This window comes from Strix aluco, chromosome 22 (assembly GCF_031877795.1).
Source record: "Strix aluco isolate bStrAlu1 chromosome 22, bStrAlu1.hap1, whole genome shotgun sequence".
Classification (NCBI taxonomy): domain Eukaryota; kingdom Metazoa; phylum Chordata; class Aves; order Strigiformes; family Strigidae; genus Strix; species Strix aluco.
The window spans coordinates 653,643-669,050 of record NC_133952.1 but is presented as its reverse complement, the minus strand read 5'-3'; the positions used below and the strand labels follow the sequence as shown (position 1 = coordinate 669,050).

At 73.2% G+C, this 15,408-nt stretch overlaps 2 protein-coding genes across 6 annotated transcripts; one reads left to right on the top strand and one right to left on the bottom strand.

The window, feature by feature from the left end:
• The first annotated feature begins 182 nt into the window (after positions 1-182).
• Positions 183-11,406, top strand: ESPN (espin). Of its 5 annotated transcripts, XM_074848086.1 has the most exons (15): positions 200-524; positions 1,180-1,373; positions 3,448-3,634; positions 3,726-3,908; positions 3,991-4,122; positions 4,224-4,443; positions 4,522-4,799; positions 6,242-6,403; positions 6,480-6,654; positions 6,933-6,959; positions 8,103-8,248; positions 8,327-8,608; positions 10,582-10,661; positions 10,742-10,753; positions 10,848-11,406. In XM_074848086.1, the coding sequence occupies exons 1-15, from the start codon at positions 231-233 to the stop codon at positions 10,993-10,995; spliced, it is 2,520 nt and encodes an 839-aa protein (XP_074704187.1). In that variant the 5' UTR covers positions 200-230; the 3' UTR covers positions 10,996-11,406. The 5 variants fall into 5 exon arrangements, with proteins under 5 accessions (XP_074704186.1, XP_074704184.1, XP_074704185.1 ...); XM_074848087.1 differs by lacking the exon at positions 6,933-6,959; XM_074848083.1 differs by lacking the exons at positions 10,582-10,661; positions 10,742-10,753; positions 10,848-11,406 and adding an exon at positions 8,821-10,422 and having other exon boundaries at positions 186-524.
• Positions 11,407-11,571: 165 nt separating this feature from the next.
• Positions 11,572-15,258, bottom strand: TNFRSF25 (TNF receptor superfamily member 25). The gene is made up of 7 exons (XM_074848088.1): positions 15,062-15,258; positions 13,387-13,573; positions 13,153-13,284; positions 12,920-13,072; positions 12,767-12,848; positions 12,614-12,672; positions 11,572-12,524 (listed from the first exon to the last, which is right to left on the bottom strand). The coding sequence occupies exons 1-7, from the start codon at positions 15,089-15,091 to the stop codon at positions 11,896-11,898; spliced, it is 1,272 nt and encodes a 423-aa protein (XP_074704189.1). The 5' UTR covers positions 15,092-15,258; the 3' UTR covers positions 11,572-11,895.
• Positions 15,259-15,408: the final 150 nt, after the last annotated feature.

Sequence of the window (15,408 nt, the reverse complement as noted above, 5' to 3'; positions counted from 1 at the left end):
CGGTCCCGGCCGCATCGCGGCAAAGCCCGGCTGCCCTGGCAGGGAGAGGGGGGAGCGGGCAGCGGGCAGCCGTCGGGCGGGGCGGTCGGAGGGGCGGCCCCGGGGGAGGAGGAGGAGGAGCCGGCGGGACCGGGGGGCGGCGGGGCGGGAGCGCCGCGCAGTGCCAAGAGGCGGCCGGGGCCGCCGCCGGGGCCGGGACCGGCGGGACCGGGACCGGGACCGGGACCGGGATGGCGCTGGAGCGGGCGCTGCTGGCGGCGCGACAGGGAGACGTGGAGGCTCTGCGGGGGCTGCGGGCGGCCGGGCTGCTGCGGCCGGGGCTGCGGGACGCCCTGGGCGCCTCCCCCGCCCACCACGCCGCCCGCGCCGGCCGCCTCGGCTGCCTCCGGTACCTGGCGGCCGAGGCCGCGCTCCGCGGGGACGCGCGGGCGCGCAACGGGGCCACACCGGCCCACGACGCCGCCGCCACCGGCAACCTCGCCTGTCTCCAGTGGCTGCTCACGCAGGGGGGCTGCGGCGTGCAGGTGCGAGCGGGGAGGGGGGGAGCGTGGGGGGCGAAGGGGGGAGCGGCGGGACAATCCCCCCCCCCCCCCCCCCGTGAGCGCGGGTAACCGGGGGCGGCTTTCCCCGGTCCCGCCGGTGAGCCCGGGGAGGGGGGTCCCGGTCAGAGCAGGGGGGCAGCTAGGGGGGACCCCGGCATCCCGGCGGGGCTCGGCCCCGAGGTGGGGAGGGGGGCACAGACCCTCCGGGGCCACCGGCCCCTCCCGGGGTTACACAACGGCAGGACCGGGGCGGTAAGCAGCTTGTCCCGGGGCCGGGCGAGAGCGAACGACATGTGACGGGCCGGAGGAGGAGGAGGAGGCGGCGGCGGAGGGGCCGGGAGAGGGGGATTAAGCGGGAAGGACGGGGCCAGCGCGCTCCGGCGGCCCCCGGGCCAGGGACCAGCTCTGCCCGCGCCCCGGCGAGCGTGGGGGGTGGCCGGGCCGGCGGCAGGACGGGGGGGGCTCTGCGCAGCGCTGGCGGGGTGCGGGGTCAGGCCCTGCTTGTGCAGTCCCCTCCTTCCGGCCCTGCTCGGTGCAGACGGGCCCCCCCCGGGCCGGCACCCCAACCCCGCACACGCTCACTCGCCAGAGGGACTCGGGTCCCCGGTGCCAACAGCCGCCGCGGTTCCTCCCGCAGGACACAGACAACTCCGGTGCCACCATCCTACACCTGGCAGCCCGCTTCGGTCACCACGAGGTGATCGACTGGCTCCTCCGCTTCGGGGGCAGCGACCCCACGGCGGCCACCAACACGGGAGCGCTGCCGGTCCACTATGCCGCGGCCAAAGGGGATTTCCCTTCCCTGCGACTCCTCTTGGGACACTGCCCCAGGTAACGGCCCCCGCGGCCGGTGAGACGGGCCCTGGCGGGCAAGGTGCCAGCGCTGGGGCGGCTGCTGCAGCCACCGCGTCCCCCAGCTCCAAGGGCAACGCGGCCGCGTTATCAGGCCGGGCAGCTGCGCCGCCTTTACGGCCCGAGAGAAAGGGTGAGGAGGGGAGCGGCGAGCGCTGGCAGAAATATTGCTGCCGGCCGTGGGGTCGGCTCGCTGGCTCCTGGCGCGGGGCGATAACAGAGCCGCCTTTGTCCGCCCGCCGTTATGTAAATGGCTCAGGCCTCGAGCAGAGGCCGCGCCGAGGTGACCTTTCCTCCCTCCCGGGGCAGCGCTGCTGCGGCAGCCCCGCTCGGCCGGCACCGCCACGGCAGCAGCCCCGCTTCGCCTCCCCCAGCGGTACCTGGGGCCTGGCCGGTGCCCTGGGGCACGCGGCAGCCCAGCGGGCACACGGTGCCAGGCCTCACCGCGATGAGGCGGCCCCGGATCCCGTTTCCTGCGGCAGCCGGTGAAAATAACCCACGGCTCCCATGGTGGAGCCTGGGGGGATGCTGTGCCCCCGCACCGCACCCAGCGGGCCCCAGGGCTGTGGCTGTGAGGGGGCAGCAGCTCCCCTGCACCCAGGGGCGTCCCGAGGCAGCGGGAGGTGAACCGGGGCTCAGCACCCCCCCCGTCCCCGGGTGCCACGACCCCCGACCCCCCCAGCCTTCCCGCCAGGCAGGGCTGCAGAGCCCGCTGCAGGGTCCCCGCACCCCCAGGCACTCGCCGGACGCAGCCTCCCCAGCCCCAGCCCTGGCTCCTTCCCCCCTTGCCCCTGCTCGGCCCAGGGTGCCCGTGGGGATCAGCCCCCCGCGGCCCGGCCCCGCTCCTGCTCGGTGCCCGCGGCGTCGGCCCTGGTGCAGCGCTGGCGGCAGCCCTCCCGCGTTGGCTTTCACGCTTCCTGCTGGGGTTGCTCCGCTGCTGTCGCCGCCTTCCCTCTGAATTATTTAGGGCTGGCCCCGCTCCCAGCCCCACGCCTGCCCGGGGGCTCCGTTACAGCCACGAAATCCAATCCCCGGGTGCCGCCGCGGGGTGCTGGCGCTCCCAGCCCACCTTCACGCTGGCCCTGTAGGGTCCCTGGCAGCCGGTGTCCCGGCGTGGGGTCTCAGCCATCTGGCAAAGCAGTTTACCGGCGCTCGCCCAAGTGGCTTAACCCCTTCCCAATTAGTGGGACATGGCAAATCAGGGGCTGAACGCATGCCCGTGCCCCCGCCATCCCCCCGTGCCCTGGCCCAGCCTGCCACCGCCCCGGTCCAGCGGTGTGCCGGCCCGGCACCGCGGCACCGCGGGGCAGCACCCTCGACACGGCGTGGCGGGAAGGCAGCGCGGGCCACGGCCCGTCTCACGGTTACAGGGATCAATTATTAAGGGCCCACGATCGTTGCGATAACAGAGCAGAGTATTTATTGCTCTTCCTTTTTTAAATATTCAACAGGGTTTTTTTATGGAGCCCTTAATAAAACAGCTTCCTGCATGGCGGGGATGTGGGGGTGTGGGCTTTGGGATGCGGGAAGTGGGAAGTGGGATTCAGGATGTGGAATTCAGGATGAGGGGCACAGAGATGCCGAGGCTGCTGGGAGCAGTGGGGGGACCCCATGCCCGGCAGTGGGGCTGGCAGGGGGGCAGCAGGGCCGGGCAGCGCCGCGGTGCAGGTCGGCCTTTCCCTGCTGGCTCCCCCGCGGCCGGTGCTGCCTAAGCCGCTTATTTAAAAATCCTGCTAAACTGCAGCGTCCAAAAACAGCCGGAGGAAGGAGCTTAGCGCGAGCAGCTGATTAACTTAGTGACCTCCCGCCGCAGCGTGGGGACCCACCGGGGAGCTGTGGGGTGGGCAGCTCCCAGCCCACACTGCCCACGCTGCCTGGTCCTGGCACTGCCCTGCGTGTCCCCGTGTGTCCCGTGCGTGTCCCCTGCTTGTCCCTTGTGTGTCCCCACATGTCCCCTGCACATCCCCTGTGCCCACACACCTCCCTGCAGCCCACCTGTCCCCTGGGCCGGCGGCGGGGGCTGCGGGTGATGGACGCTGTGCCCCGCTTGCAGCACGCTGAGTGCCCAGACCAAGACAGGGGCCACCCCGCTGTACCTCGCCTGCCAGGAGGGGCACCTGGAGGTCACCCAGTACCTGGTGCAGGACTGCGGGGCTGACCCCCACGTGCGCGCCCACGACGGCATGACCCCGCTGCACGCTGCCGCCCAGATGGGCCACAACACCATCATTGTCTGGCTGGTAAGCGCTGGCTGGGCGCGGCGTGGTGGCACGGCGTGGTGGCATGGTGTGGGGTGCACAGCGCCGGCACTCAGCCTGCCCCCCCGCACAGATGAGCTTCACAACGGTGAGCCTGTCAGAGAGGGACGCCGAGGGGGCCACAGCCATGCACTTCGCCGCCAGCCACGGCCACGCCAAGGTGCTGAGCTGGCTGCTGCTGCACGGCGGGGAGATCACCGCCGACGGCTGGGGCGGCACGCCGCTGCACGACGCCGCTGAGAACGGCGAGCTGGAGGTGGGTGCCGGTGGGGTGCCGGGGTGGTGGGGAGGGTGAGAGCCGCCCTCCAGCTCTGCCACACTCTCCTGCTTCTCTCCAGTGCTGCCAGATCCTGGTGGTGAACGGCGCCGACCTCAGCATCCGCGACCAGGATGGCTACACGGCGGCCGACCTCGCCGAGTACAACGGCCACGGCCACTGCGCCCAGTACCTGCGCACTGTGGAGAACATGGTACGGTGGTGGCGGCGGTGGAGCGTGCAGGGAGCGTGCCAGGAGCACGCGGGGCCCTGCCGCTGCCGCCCCACTGCCTGACTGCGCGGCTGTGCCGGCAGAGCGTGGAGCACCGTGTGCTGTCACGGGACCCCTCGGCGGACGGGGAGTGCCGGCAGCCCGACTCGGGCATGTCATCGCCCAACACCACGGCGTCGGTGCCCCAGGCACGCTTCGAGGTGGGCTCCCCTGCCAGCACCCTCTCCAACTACGACTCCTGCCACTCCAGCCAGTCCAGCACCGGGGAGAAGAGGGGCGGCCCCCCGGGGCCCCCCGCTGCCCGTGAGTGCGGGGCCGGGGGGACACGGGGCGGAGGAGGGGTGCAGGGCCAGCCGCCCCCTGACCTCCTGCCCTGCGCAGGGGTGCCCGAGCCGGCGCTGGCGGACATGCAGGCGTACATGGACATGCTGGACCCCGAGACGCGGCCACGGCGCCGGGGGTCGGCAGGCGAGGGTCCCCCCCCACCGCCGCCCCCCACCTTCCCCCCACCGCCACCCCCACCCCCCGCCGCTCAGCTGCCCCCACCGCCCCCCGGCTACCCCGCGCCCGCGCCCCCCGCCGCCCCCCACACCGCCGACATCTACGTGCGGGCCAAGAACAACCTGCGGCACGTGGAGAGCCAGGCGCTGCGCCGAGAGGTACGGCCCCGCGCCCCACGGCCCACCGGCTGCTGCTCCCGGCCACGCGGCTCAGGGCACGCGCCGCCCTGGGGAGGGGGGACACGCCAACAGGCACCGGCCCCCCCGTGGGGAGCCGTCAGTTCTTGGTGGCACCAGGAGGGGACAGCCCAGACTTGAGGCCACGCACCTGCAGCGTGGGGCCAGGCTGCGGCCGGCAGGGAGGGTGCAGCAAGCTGGGGCAGGCGACGCTCCAGACGCAGGCCACGGTGCAGCCGGCCCTCGCAGCCGTGCCCACGTGGCCCTGGCGATGCCACCGGCACCACGCTGAGCGCCGAGCGGGGCGTGGGCGGCCACGCAGGCTGTAACCCGAGCGGCCGGCTCCGGTGTCGCCCGCGCCGCGGGTGTCGGGTGGCACAGCCGGCGCTGCCAGGAGCTGAGAGGGCTCAGCCGGGCGTGCACAGGTAAGAGGGGTGCAGCCCCCCGGGGCGGGCCGGGGGGGGCACAGGGATGGGGTGGGCTCAGGGTCACCCCGGACCCCTGCCATGTCTCTTGCCACCCCACTTTGCGTGGCCATGGCCGGGACTGGCAGAGCCCAGCGCCCTGGGGGACAGGGCACATGGGATGGGGTCTCGGCGGAGCCGCGTGTGCCAGGTCCGTGCGGGACTCGGGGCCCCGGTGTGTTCCTTGTGCACAGCCCGGGCTCGTTAGCACTTACCAGGGTAACGAGCGGCCCTGCCTGGGGCTCCAGAGCCGAGCTGCCCTGGGGAGGTGTGGGCACGTGCCAGCGCGGTGCCAGAGCGGGGCTGAGAGGCGCAGACCCTCGCACCGGCCCGGGGCTGGGGCCACCGGCGCAGGAGCCAGGCTTGGCCCAGTGCCCGCGGCAGCTGGAGCAGGAAGCGCCGAGCTGGCGCTTGTTGACTTCCCTGGGGCTGGCGGTGGCGGGGAGCGCCCGGGCTGGCCATGCAAATGCCACGGGCGGAGGTGGCGCACAGGGAAATGCAAACAACAGGGCCCCCAGCACGGGGAGCGGGGCCGTGGCGCCGCGGCACCCCAAGCCCGGGGAGCAGGCGCGGCCCCCTGCAGCGCAACCCGCAAAGCCGCTGCGGTATGTGCCAGGGTGAGCCGAGGCTGCGCTGCCCAAGAGTCCCGTTCAGAGCGGGGTTTGGAACCGGCCCCGGCCCCGCGGGGGATAAGCTCCCGGTAATCCTCGGAGCCGGGGCTCGGTGCTCCTGCTCCCAGGGGGTTATCCCAGGGGAGGCTCCTGGGCACAGGGTGTGGGGGGTCACAGCGCCAGGCACCAACTGCGCAGGCTGCAGCCCAGCACACGGCCCCCAGCGCAGCCTCGTGCGGCGCAGACCCCAGGGACGCACGCCTGCTATCCCCCCAGCCTGGCACCTGCCCCACGGCCACCGCTGGCCACAGCCGGGCCCAGCAGCACTGAGCCGTGCTCCCCGTTGCAGCTGACGTCGCGCGAGAGCAGCCCTGAGGGCCTGCGCAGGGCCGACTCTACCAGGAGGTCGAGGAATTTTGGCAAGCAGCCGAGCACCGGGGACTACTACAAGCAGCTGGGACACGGCACGGCCGAGCAGCCCGGCCCCCAGCGAATGGCGCACAGTGAGGAGGTGAGCCCCCGGCCCCGCGCCATGAGCCGGCCCGTGGCTTAGCGGCACCGGGCGACACCTGCCCCTGCTCTTCCAGGCATCGCCCATCTCGGCCGACACCATGCGCAACGGGGAGAGCAAGCCCGGTGCCGAGCTGCCGCCCCCACCGCCGCCCCCACCGCTGCCCGACGCTGCCTGCCCGCTGCCCCCACCGCCACCACCGCTGGCTGAGACCCCCGCCGGCCCCCGCCGCTCCTCCTCCTCCACGGGAAGTAAGTGGCGGGGCACCGGGCGGGCACGGGGAGCGATCCCGAGCACCGTCCCGCTGGCTGCACGGCCACCCCGGCGTGTTTCCTCCCGCGGCGCTCCGGCCGCGCGGCTCCTGACGGCCTCTCTGTCCTTCTCTCCTTCGGTGTCGGCGCGGGGGCCCCCACGCCCGCCCGCCCCCATCTGCTCTCACTGCTGGCCGCTTCTCTTCTCTCTTGTCTCGCGGTGGCCAAATCCTTCCTCTGCCGCGCGCCCTGCGCCGCCTCTCTGCTTCTCCCCCTAGGAGGAAAGGCGCTCAGGCAGATGAAGAGTAAGTACCGCGGCCCCGTGCTCCTCCCCGCTCAGGGGTGCCCCGGCGCGGGGCACGGCCAGAGGGGCCTGACCCAGCACCATTCCCGCGCCAGAGCCTCGCGGCATCGACGGCAGCTGGGGCTGGCGGCTGCCCGCACCCTCCCGCCCCCTGAGCCCTCGCCGCCGTGTCACCAGGCCGGTGTGCCACACGGGCGCTCCGAGCGCCGGCACACGGGGCTGCCGAGGCAGCCAGGCGGGGCCCCAAGCCCCCCGCGGCCCCGCCGTTGGCCCCGCGCACAGAGGGGCCTTTGTTCGCGCTCAGCCGGCCGGCGTGACCCCGCCACGTGAGCGCACCGGCCGCTCCCCCGCCGCTGATTGCAGCCACCGGGCTTGGCCGCAGCTCGGCGCCCGCTTTATTAGAGCCGGCTCCTGGGGCTGGGGGGTCTCAGCTGGTGCTGGATGGCAGCGCGGGCGCCCTGCTGCGCCCTCAGCACCCGCAGCCGTTCGGCCCCTGCACGGCGCGGGCAAGCGGGGCGAGCCGCGGGCGGCGGGGAGGGGGCTCTGCCCTGGCACAGCACCATGGGCCATTAGGGACCCACGCATGGCTGGCACGGACGGTGGGTGCTCGCGGGGTGGGTGGCACGAGCAGCAGCATGGGCGTCCCTGTGGGGCATAGGGCTGGCTCGGGCTGTCGGTGCGTCGCTGCTGGGGGCTGTGGGGCAGTGCAGGGGGTCCGGGCCCCCCCCGGTGAGGTGGTGTGGGGCCATCCCGCAGTGCCAGGGCTGCCACCAGCCCCAGAGCTGTCCCTCTGCGGGCAGGTCACTGCTGCTGCTGCAGGGTGCTGCAGGGTGGGGGGCACTCAGGGCTGGGTGCCAGGGTGCTGGTCCAGCAGGGTCCCATGGATCCAGTGAGCAGGGTGCTGGGGTGCTGGTCTGGCAGGGTCCCATGGACCCAGGGGACTGGGTGCCAGGGTGCTGGTTCTATGGACCTGGGGGGCTGGGTGCCAGGATGCTGCTCTGACGCAGGTCCCAGGGGCTCCCGGGTGTGGGGGGCAGCCAGCCGGCCCCCCACCACCCCCATGCCCCGCAAGCCAGCGAGGGAGCCGGGGGGGTGGGGGGCTGCCGGCGGCGGGGCCCTTACTGCCCACCCTACATCCCCCCAGGCACCAAGTCCTTCAATATGATGTCCCCCACTGGTGACAACTCGGAGCTGCTGGCCGAGATCAAGGCTGGGAAGAGCCTCAAGCCGACGCCCCAGAGCAAAGGCTTCACCACCATCTTCTCCGGCAGCGGCCAGGCAGGGGCCAACGTAGGTGGGGGTGGCGGGGCAGGGGAGCTGGTGGTGCGGCACGGTGGGTGCCCACCGCCCTCCCTCCTTCCTCCACAGGCAGAGTCGCCGGTGTCCTCCCCGTCGCCCACCAGGACGCCCACCCCACCGGCGACCCCTGAGGCTGCCGGGCCGCCGCGCTGCCTGGCAGGGGGCTCACCGGAGCCGGTGCTGAACGGGAGCTCGCCGGTGCCGGCAGCAGGTGCCGGGGCGGCAGGGGAGGCGGAGGCGCTGGTGCCGAGCCACGATGAGCAGGGCCGGCCCATCCCCGAGTGGAAGCGGCAGGTGATGGTGCGCAAGCTGCAGCTCCGCATGCAGGAGGAAGAGGAGCAGCGGCGCAAGGTAAGGGGGTCCGGCGTGCTGCGGCGGCGAGCATGGCGCGGGCACAGCCCAGCAGCTCAGGACCCAGCGAGAGGGCATGCGTGGCATCGCCTCCGGCTCCCGGCTGCCCCAGGGGACCACCCCCCACCCACACGCAGGGGCGTCGTGCCCCGGGGGTGCCGCGGGTGGCGGTGGCGGCCTCAAGCGCCCCTTTGCCCTCTTTCCCGCCGCAGCCCAGGAGCCACTCGCCGCCCCTGTGCCGGTGCAGGCCACCCACCCGCGGGGGCACGCCGGGACCCACCGGGCAGCCGATGTGGGAGGAGGACATGCGGCACCTGGAGAGGCAGCTGGGGAGCCTGCGGGTGATGCACAAGCCGCAGCCGGTGCAGCCGCTGCTGGGGTGGCTGGAGGATGAGCTGCCGCCGCTCCCGCCGCTGCCCGCTGCCCCGGCACCCCGGCGCTTTGCCCTCGCCCGCGAGGACCCACCCGCCCGCGGCCGCCAGCCGCCCACTCTGCCCAGGAGTGCGGCTGTGCCGCTGGCCACCCCAGGGGGCCGGGAGGGCCCCGGGGCCAGGGGGGCGGTGGGCGGCCCCGGTGCCCAGCACGATGCCCGGCACGAGATCCTGGGCTGCGGCGTCTCTGTCCGCAGCCTCAAGGCCAACTACGAGGGGCCGGGGGGGGCCCCCGCACCCCTCCCTAGAGTCCCCAAGCGCAAACGGGTGCAGCCCCCTGGCAGCACCCGCCGGCCCGTCCTGGAGGAGGAGTACGGGGACGGGGCAGTGCGGCGGAGCCGGCCGGCGGTGCCGGAGCCGAGTGGCCCACGGGAGCGCGCGGAGAGGCGCAAGGAGCGCGCGGTCTTCCTCTTCCTGGAGCACTGGAAGAAGCGGGCCCTGGGGACGGTGCCCAGGGAGGAGCGGCCGCCACGGCCAGGGAGACGGCGACCAGCAGCAGGGCGGCTGCTGGCCCGCTGGAGGAGCATTGCCCGCCGGGTGCCGGGGCGGCAGATCCGGCGGCTGAGCCGGGCCACGGTGCTGTACTGGCCCCAGCACTTCCTGCCCCACGTCGGCGGCTCGCCCATGCCCCACGACAGCCTCCCGCTCGACCTCTTCATGCTGGGCTACTTCCAGCTGCTGGAGATGCCGCTCAGCCCCGAGGAGCGGCGCTTCCGCCACCTCCTCTGCTACGAGATGTTTGACCGCCTGGGCAGCCACAGCTGGCACCGCGTCCGCCGCTTCCACCGCGCCGCGCTGGAGCGGGTCGAGGCCGGTCACCGCCGCTGGGTCGACGGCTTTGAGGATCTTGTGCAGGAGTTTTTCGGGGACGGCCCCACTGCGGTGGCGGAGAGCCCACCAGAGCCCCCCCCCATGGCCCCAGGAGGGGAGGGGGCGGCAGCACCGGTGCCAGTGCCGGTGCCGGAGCTGGGCGAGTTCAGCGAGGAGGACGTCTGCCGCTTCATCGACCGCAGCTTCTCCTTCTGGAAGGAGAAGGAAGCGGAGATGTCCGACACCTGAGCCCGGGCGGGATGCTGCAGGCTGTGCCGGCGGGGTGGTGCAGGCTGTGCCGGCCGGGAGCAGGTGCTGGGGGCAGCAGGACGCGGTGCCGGGTTCGCTCAGCCACCTCTGCGGCTCCGGCAGTGCCACGGCTCGGCTCAGCGGAGGGCTCGGTGTTGGCTGGCGCGGCCCCGGGCCGAGGTTGCAGTGTGCCGCTTGCCGTGGCTGTGTGTTGTGCAGGGGACGCAGCGCCGGGGCTGCGCTCCCCTCTGGCGTGGCGTTTGCGGTGCCGGGGCGGCGTGGGCCCCCGCGTGTCAGTGCAATAAAGCTGTGGTGTGCTGCGAAGGGCTGGCCACGCTGCGCGCTCCTTCCTCCTCCCCGCGCCGGCAGAAGGCGGGCGGCGAGGGGCGATGTCGGCGAGGTGCCACGTGCTGGGGCGATGCCGCTGCCCGGGGTGCCGGCGACAAGGGCGGGCAGTGCCGGTAACGCGGGTGTCTGTTGCAGGAGAAGGAGGAGGAGGCGCGCCTGGCCAGCATGCCGGCCTGGAGGAGGGACATCCTGCGCAAGAAGCTGGAGGAGGAGAGGTGAGCCCGGGCCGGGGGAGGCTGTGCCGCCGGCTGCCCCCACGGCTCCGCTAACGCCACTCTCCCCTTTGCCTTCGCAGGGAGCAGAAACGGTGAGTGCTGTGAGCCCCTTCCCCGGGCGGGTGGGCGCGGCGGCTCCGGTGGCTCTGCTGACCGCGGTGCCCCGTGCCCTCCGCTGCCGAGCAGGAAAGAGCAGGAGAAGCTGAAGCGGGAGGAGGAGGAGAAGGAGAAGGAGCAGTCGGAAAAGCTAAGGACTCTTGGGTACGATGAGACAAAGCTGGCGCCCTGGCAGCGGCAGATCATCCTCAAGAAGGGGGACATAGCCAAGCACTAGCCACGCCACGCCTCCCCTGGCTCTTCGCGGCGGGAGGAGGCCGGCGGGTCCCGCCACTCACCGGGACGCGCCTCAGCACCCTCCTCCCACCGCGGACGGCTGCGTAGCCCGACCTGGAGGAGCCCCCACTGCCGCCCCAGGCACCCGTAGCCCCCGTCCCGCCACCGCCCAGTGCTGCCCTTCTCAAAGCGAGCTGCCACGGCGCGGGGCTCCTGGCTCCCTGCGCGCCGCCACGGCCGGGCTCACCGTGACGCCCAGCTCCCCGCGCTCCCCGCTGGCATCCCTCGCCATCACGGCCGTGGCGCGCTCACCTCCGCTCTCCTGCCCCTCCGCCGCCGGAGCCGCTCGAGGCCGGCTCCCTGCGCCCCAGACCGCCTGCCTTCCCCGCGATTAAAGCGATAAACCCCGCCAGCAGTGCCCCGCGCCTTCCTGGGGCTGCCCACGCCACCCCTGCCCGCACCACGTGGCGCCATCACCCACCTCGCCCCCGTCACCTGCGGTGGCCATGGCACCCGTGGTGGGCCCGGTGCCCAGCTGGGCCGGCGCAGCCCTGGGAAGAAGGGCCGGGGGCCAGCGGACGGAGAACTCGCCACTTTATTGGGGCGGGGGCAGGCGCACCCGGCAGCGGGCGGCCTGGAGAACTATCCCATGGGTTCGCGGCGGGCTCAGCGCCCACTCGTCCTGCGAGCGGCCGGGCAGCCGGCGTGCCAGGGTGTGGGGTCCCCCTGGCCCTGGGAGCAGGGGGACATAAATAGGGGGGGTGGGCAGGTGGGTAGGGTACATAAAACTGACATAAAATGTCTACATGGCATAAGTAACAATACTTAGGGGTATGGCTCGGCCGAGGCGCCCGGGGAGGTGCCAGGACCTCCATCTGCCGGGGTGGCAGTGCCGGGGGTGTCAGGGGCCCGCCGGCAGGCTCCGGCGCAGTGTCTCGGCGCAGCCGGCCAGCTCCATGCGCTCCAGGGCAGCGAAGACGCGGTCAAGCGTGGCACTGGTCTGCTGGCACCAGCGCTTCAGCATCTCGTACTGCTGGTCACGGATGTGGGCCACCTCCAGCTCCACCAGCTCGATCTCCGCCTCCCGCAGCTCCAGCACCCGCATGAACTCCTTCCAGCGCCGCACCGGCACCGCGTCGATGATGGCATAGAGCTGGCTGCCCTGCAGCAGGGCGCCACGGGGCTCCGGGGGGGCGGAGGGCTCCACCTCGCCGCCCGGCCGTGCCGCACCGCTGGGCTGCTCCCGCAGCAAGGCCCGGTGCTCAGCGCTTGGCCCTGCCGTGCCGGCGACGTGCTCCATCACCTGAGGGGAGCACGGCCGGCTCCAGCACAGACTGTCCCACCCCTGGGCACTGACCTGGTACCACGGCGTGGCTGCAGCCCCGGCTGTGGGAGTGGCCGCTGGTGCCACGGGGAGGGGGCTGCCTGCCAGGGCACCGTGCCGGAGTCGCTTCCTCTTGTGGTAGATGGCGAGGGCGCCCAGGAAGAGCGGCCCGGTGAACGCCAGCAGGACGTACTCCAGCCCTGAGCCTGCAAGGAGAAGCAGGAGTGTCCCCGTCAGCTGGCCCACACAGTGCAGTGTCCCCCACGCCACCACCCCCAGCCCTGCCTCCCCGCACCTCGGCCGCTGCTGCCGCACGCCCGCTGACACTCCTTGCTGCACGTCTCCGGGGTGCTCCTGCAAGGAGAGGGGAGCTGTGGGCACCGCTCTGCGCCACATCACGGGCCCTGTGCGTGTCCCTGGCGGGGACACAGGGAGAGCCAGCGCTTACGTGTGGCATGGCCGGCACTCGCCACCCTCGGCGTAGAAGTCAGGCTTGCAGCTGCCGCAGACTGTGTCCTGCGCCTCTGAGCCTGGGGAGGGGACAGGCGTCAGGCAGGGCGGCACAGGCAGCGGGGGCACACCGCGGGCCGGCAGCACTCACAGGGCCGCTGGATGAGCCGCCCGGTGCAGGGCTGGCACTGCCGGCAGGAGAATTCGCTGCAGCGGTCGTCAAGGCAGTCACGGAAGCGGCCGGGCTTGCAGCCGCAGGCGACGTTGCTGGTGGCCGAGCAGTTGCTCAGCACGCTCTGGAAAGCTGCAGAAGACGGGCGGTGAGCGACTCAGCCCTGCACGGCACAGCACGGCACCATGCAGCATGGCGCGGCGCCAGCTCACCGTCGTGGTCGCACTCGTGGCAAGCCTCACACTCGGGGAAGGTGTTGGGCTGGGTGCGGAAGGTGCCAGCAGGGCAGGCGGTGCAGACGCTGTCGTTGCTGTGGCTCGAGCAAGGGGTGATCAGGAACGTCCCTACGGGGGCAGTGGGGTGACAGGGAGCACGGCCGCCTGGGGCGATGTGCCCGGTGTGCCGCGGCGTGCCGTGCTGTGCCGCACCGGCCGGGTGGCTCTCACCTGCGGGACACTGGGCGCAGCACCGGCCAGCCCCCTTCATCCAGGTCATGCCAGGGGGGCAGGGGACGTGCCTCCGCGGGCGGGTGGGCAGCCGCACCAGGACACGCTGCCCCCACGGCGCGGCACGGTCCCGGCACCCTGGGGGCTGCGATTCACTCGCTGCCAGCCACAGCGCTGCCAGGATCACCTGTGGGCGGGGAGAGGGCAGGGATGCAGGCAGCCGGGGCGCCCAGGAGCCGTGGTGGGCAGCCCTCACACCGCGCTCTGGTGCTGTGCTGGGCAGGACGGCCGGAGCTGTGGCCCCGTGCCCCGGAACTGCGCAGGTGTGTGGCCCAGGGCCGGGAATGCCCCGTGGCAGCCCCTGAGCCGCGCTTTCCCCCGGCCCCGAGCAAGCAGCTTCCTGCTGGCACCGCGGGGCCCGCCGCGCTGGGGTGTTTGCCCTCTGCAAAGGGGGTGGCTGGGGAGCAGAACCGGGGTTCTGGGCCTCCTGCCCCCCGCCACGGCAGCAGGGGTGAGGGAGTTGGGTGCACGAGCCACTGGCGGTGCTGATGCTCCAGCCCACACGATGGCCGGTGTGGCAAGATGCTGCCGCCGGGCGCAGGAGGGTTAACGCTGCCGGCGTTGACTTTCCTGGGTTTTATCTCCCTCGAAGAGGAGGCGATTTCCTCCCTGAGAGGAAGCCGTGCCTGGCTCACGCTCTCCCTTGATGCTATCACACGCCTCGTACGTGTGTCCCAAACTAGGTCACCGTGTCCCCGCCCCGGGACACCGGGTGCTGCACCCAGGGGAGCCCCGGCGGGGGCGGTGAGGGGGTGCCCACGCCGGCACCCCCCCGTCCCAGGGAGGGCAGGGGGCTGGGGAGAGCTACGGCGCCAGCAGCGCGGGCAGGGAGCCAGGGGATTCCTCGCTGGGGGCTGGATTTCCCAGCTGCGATGGCCCCGATTACGGCAGCTGAATCATTTTCTATTAAACCCGCCGCCACCGGCGGACTGGAAACCGCGCACAGGCCGCCCTGCCGGCAGAGTGGCGCTGGCAGATCGGGGTGGCCGCCTCGGCCCTGGCTGCCAGTGGCACATCTGAGTCACTGCTGAGGCACGGCCTTCCCACGGCGGGGCCCTGCCTGCACACCCTGCCTGCACGCCCTGCCTGCGAGCGAGCGGCTGCCCCCTTCCCCGGCACAGGGAGCAGGTGCCCCGCGGCAGCGCAGCTGCTGGCGCTGGTGCCATCGCTCCGCCGTGGAGAGCCATGGCTTCCTGTGCCGCGCAAGCGCCACCCCTACCCGGAACACGGCTCTGGCGAGGCCTCCGGTCCTGGCACCCGTCTGCCGAGGCGGCCACCCGCCCAGCCCTGGAATAGCCCCGGGATGGCCCCGGCAGCCACCACTGCCGGCCCGCGCCCGCAGGCTGTCGGCACAGCCTGTCCCCGGGGCAGCGCCCTGCCCACAGCCTCAGGGCTGAGCCCACAGTTCCCGTGGCTGTGCCGTGCCTGTGGCCACCGTGGCCGTGCCACGCTGCAAGCGCTTCAGCGAGGCAGACCCCAGCCCCAGCTGGGGTGGGGGGATCGTTTTCAGCATGCCTAGCACTGGTCTTATCCCCCCCTCCCCTCCTCCAGCCTCTCCATGCCACCCCGCAATTGGTGCCAGGGGTCTGCTGGACCCCGGTGCCACCGCACTCACCCAAGCCGCCCCCAGGCAGCAGCGCTTCATCCTTGCGGCCGATGCGGCTGGGTCATGCCGGGGCAGGGGGGGACCGAGGCGGTGGGCACAGCGGGGTGTCGGGGCAGCTCAGCGCCCGGGCAGGGTGCCCCGGCACCCCATCGCCGCCGCCGGCAGCACACGACGCATGGCGTGTGAGCGCCAGCCCTCCCCACACAGGCTTTTACACCCGACGGCGGCGGGAGGAAATGCTTTTTTGGAAATGAGTCCAGGGGGTGCGAAACCACATGACAGGAGCGCCGGGCGCGGGAGGGACCTGCACCGCCTCACCGCGGGCCGCCCGGCCGCCACCCTCCCCTTCCCGCTGG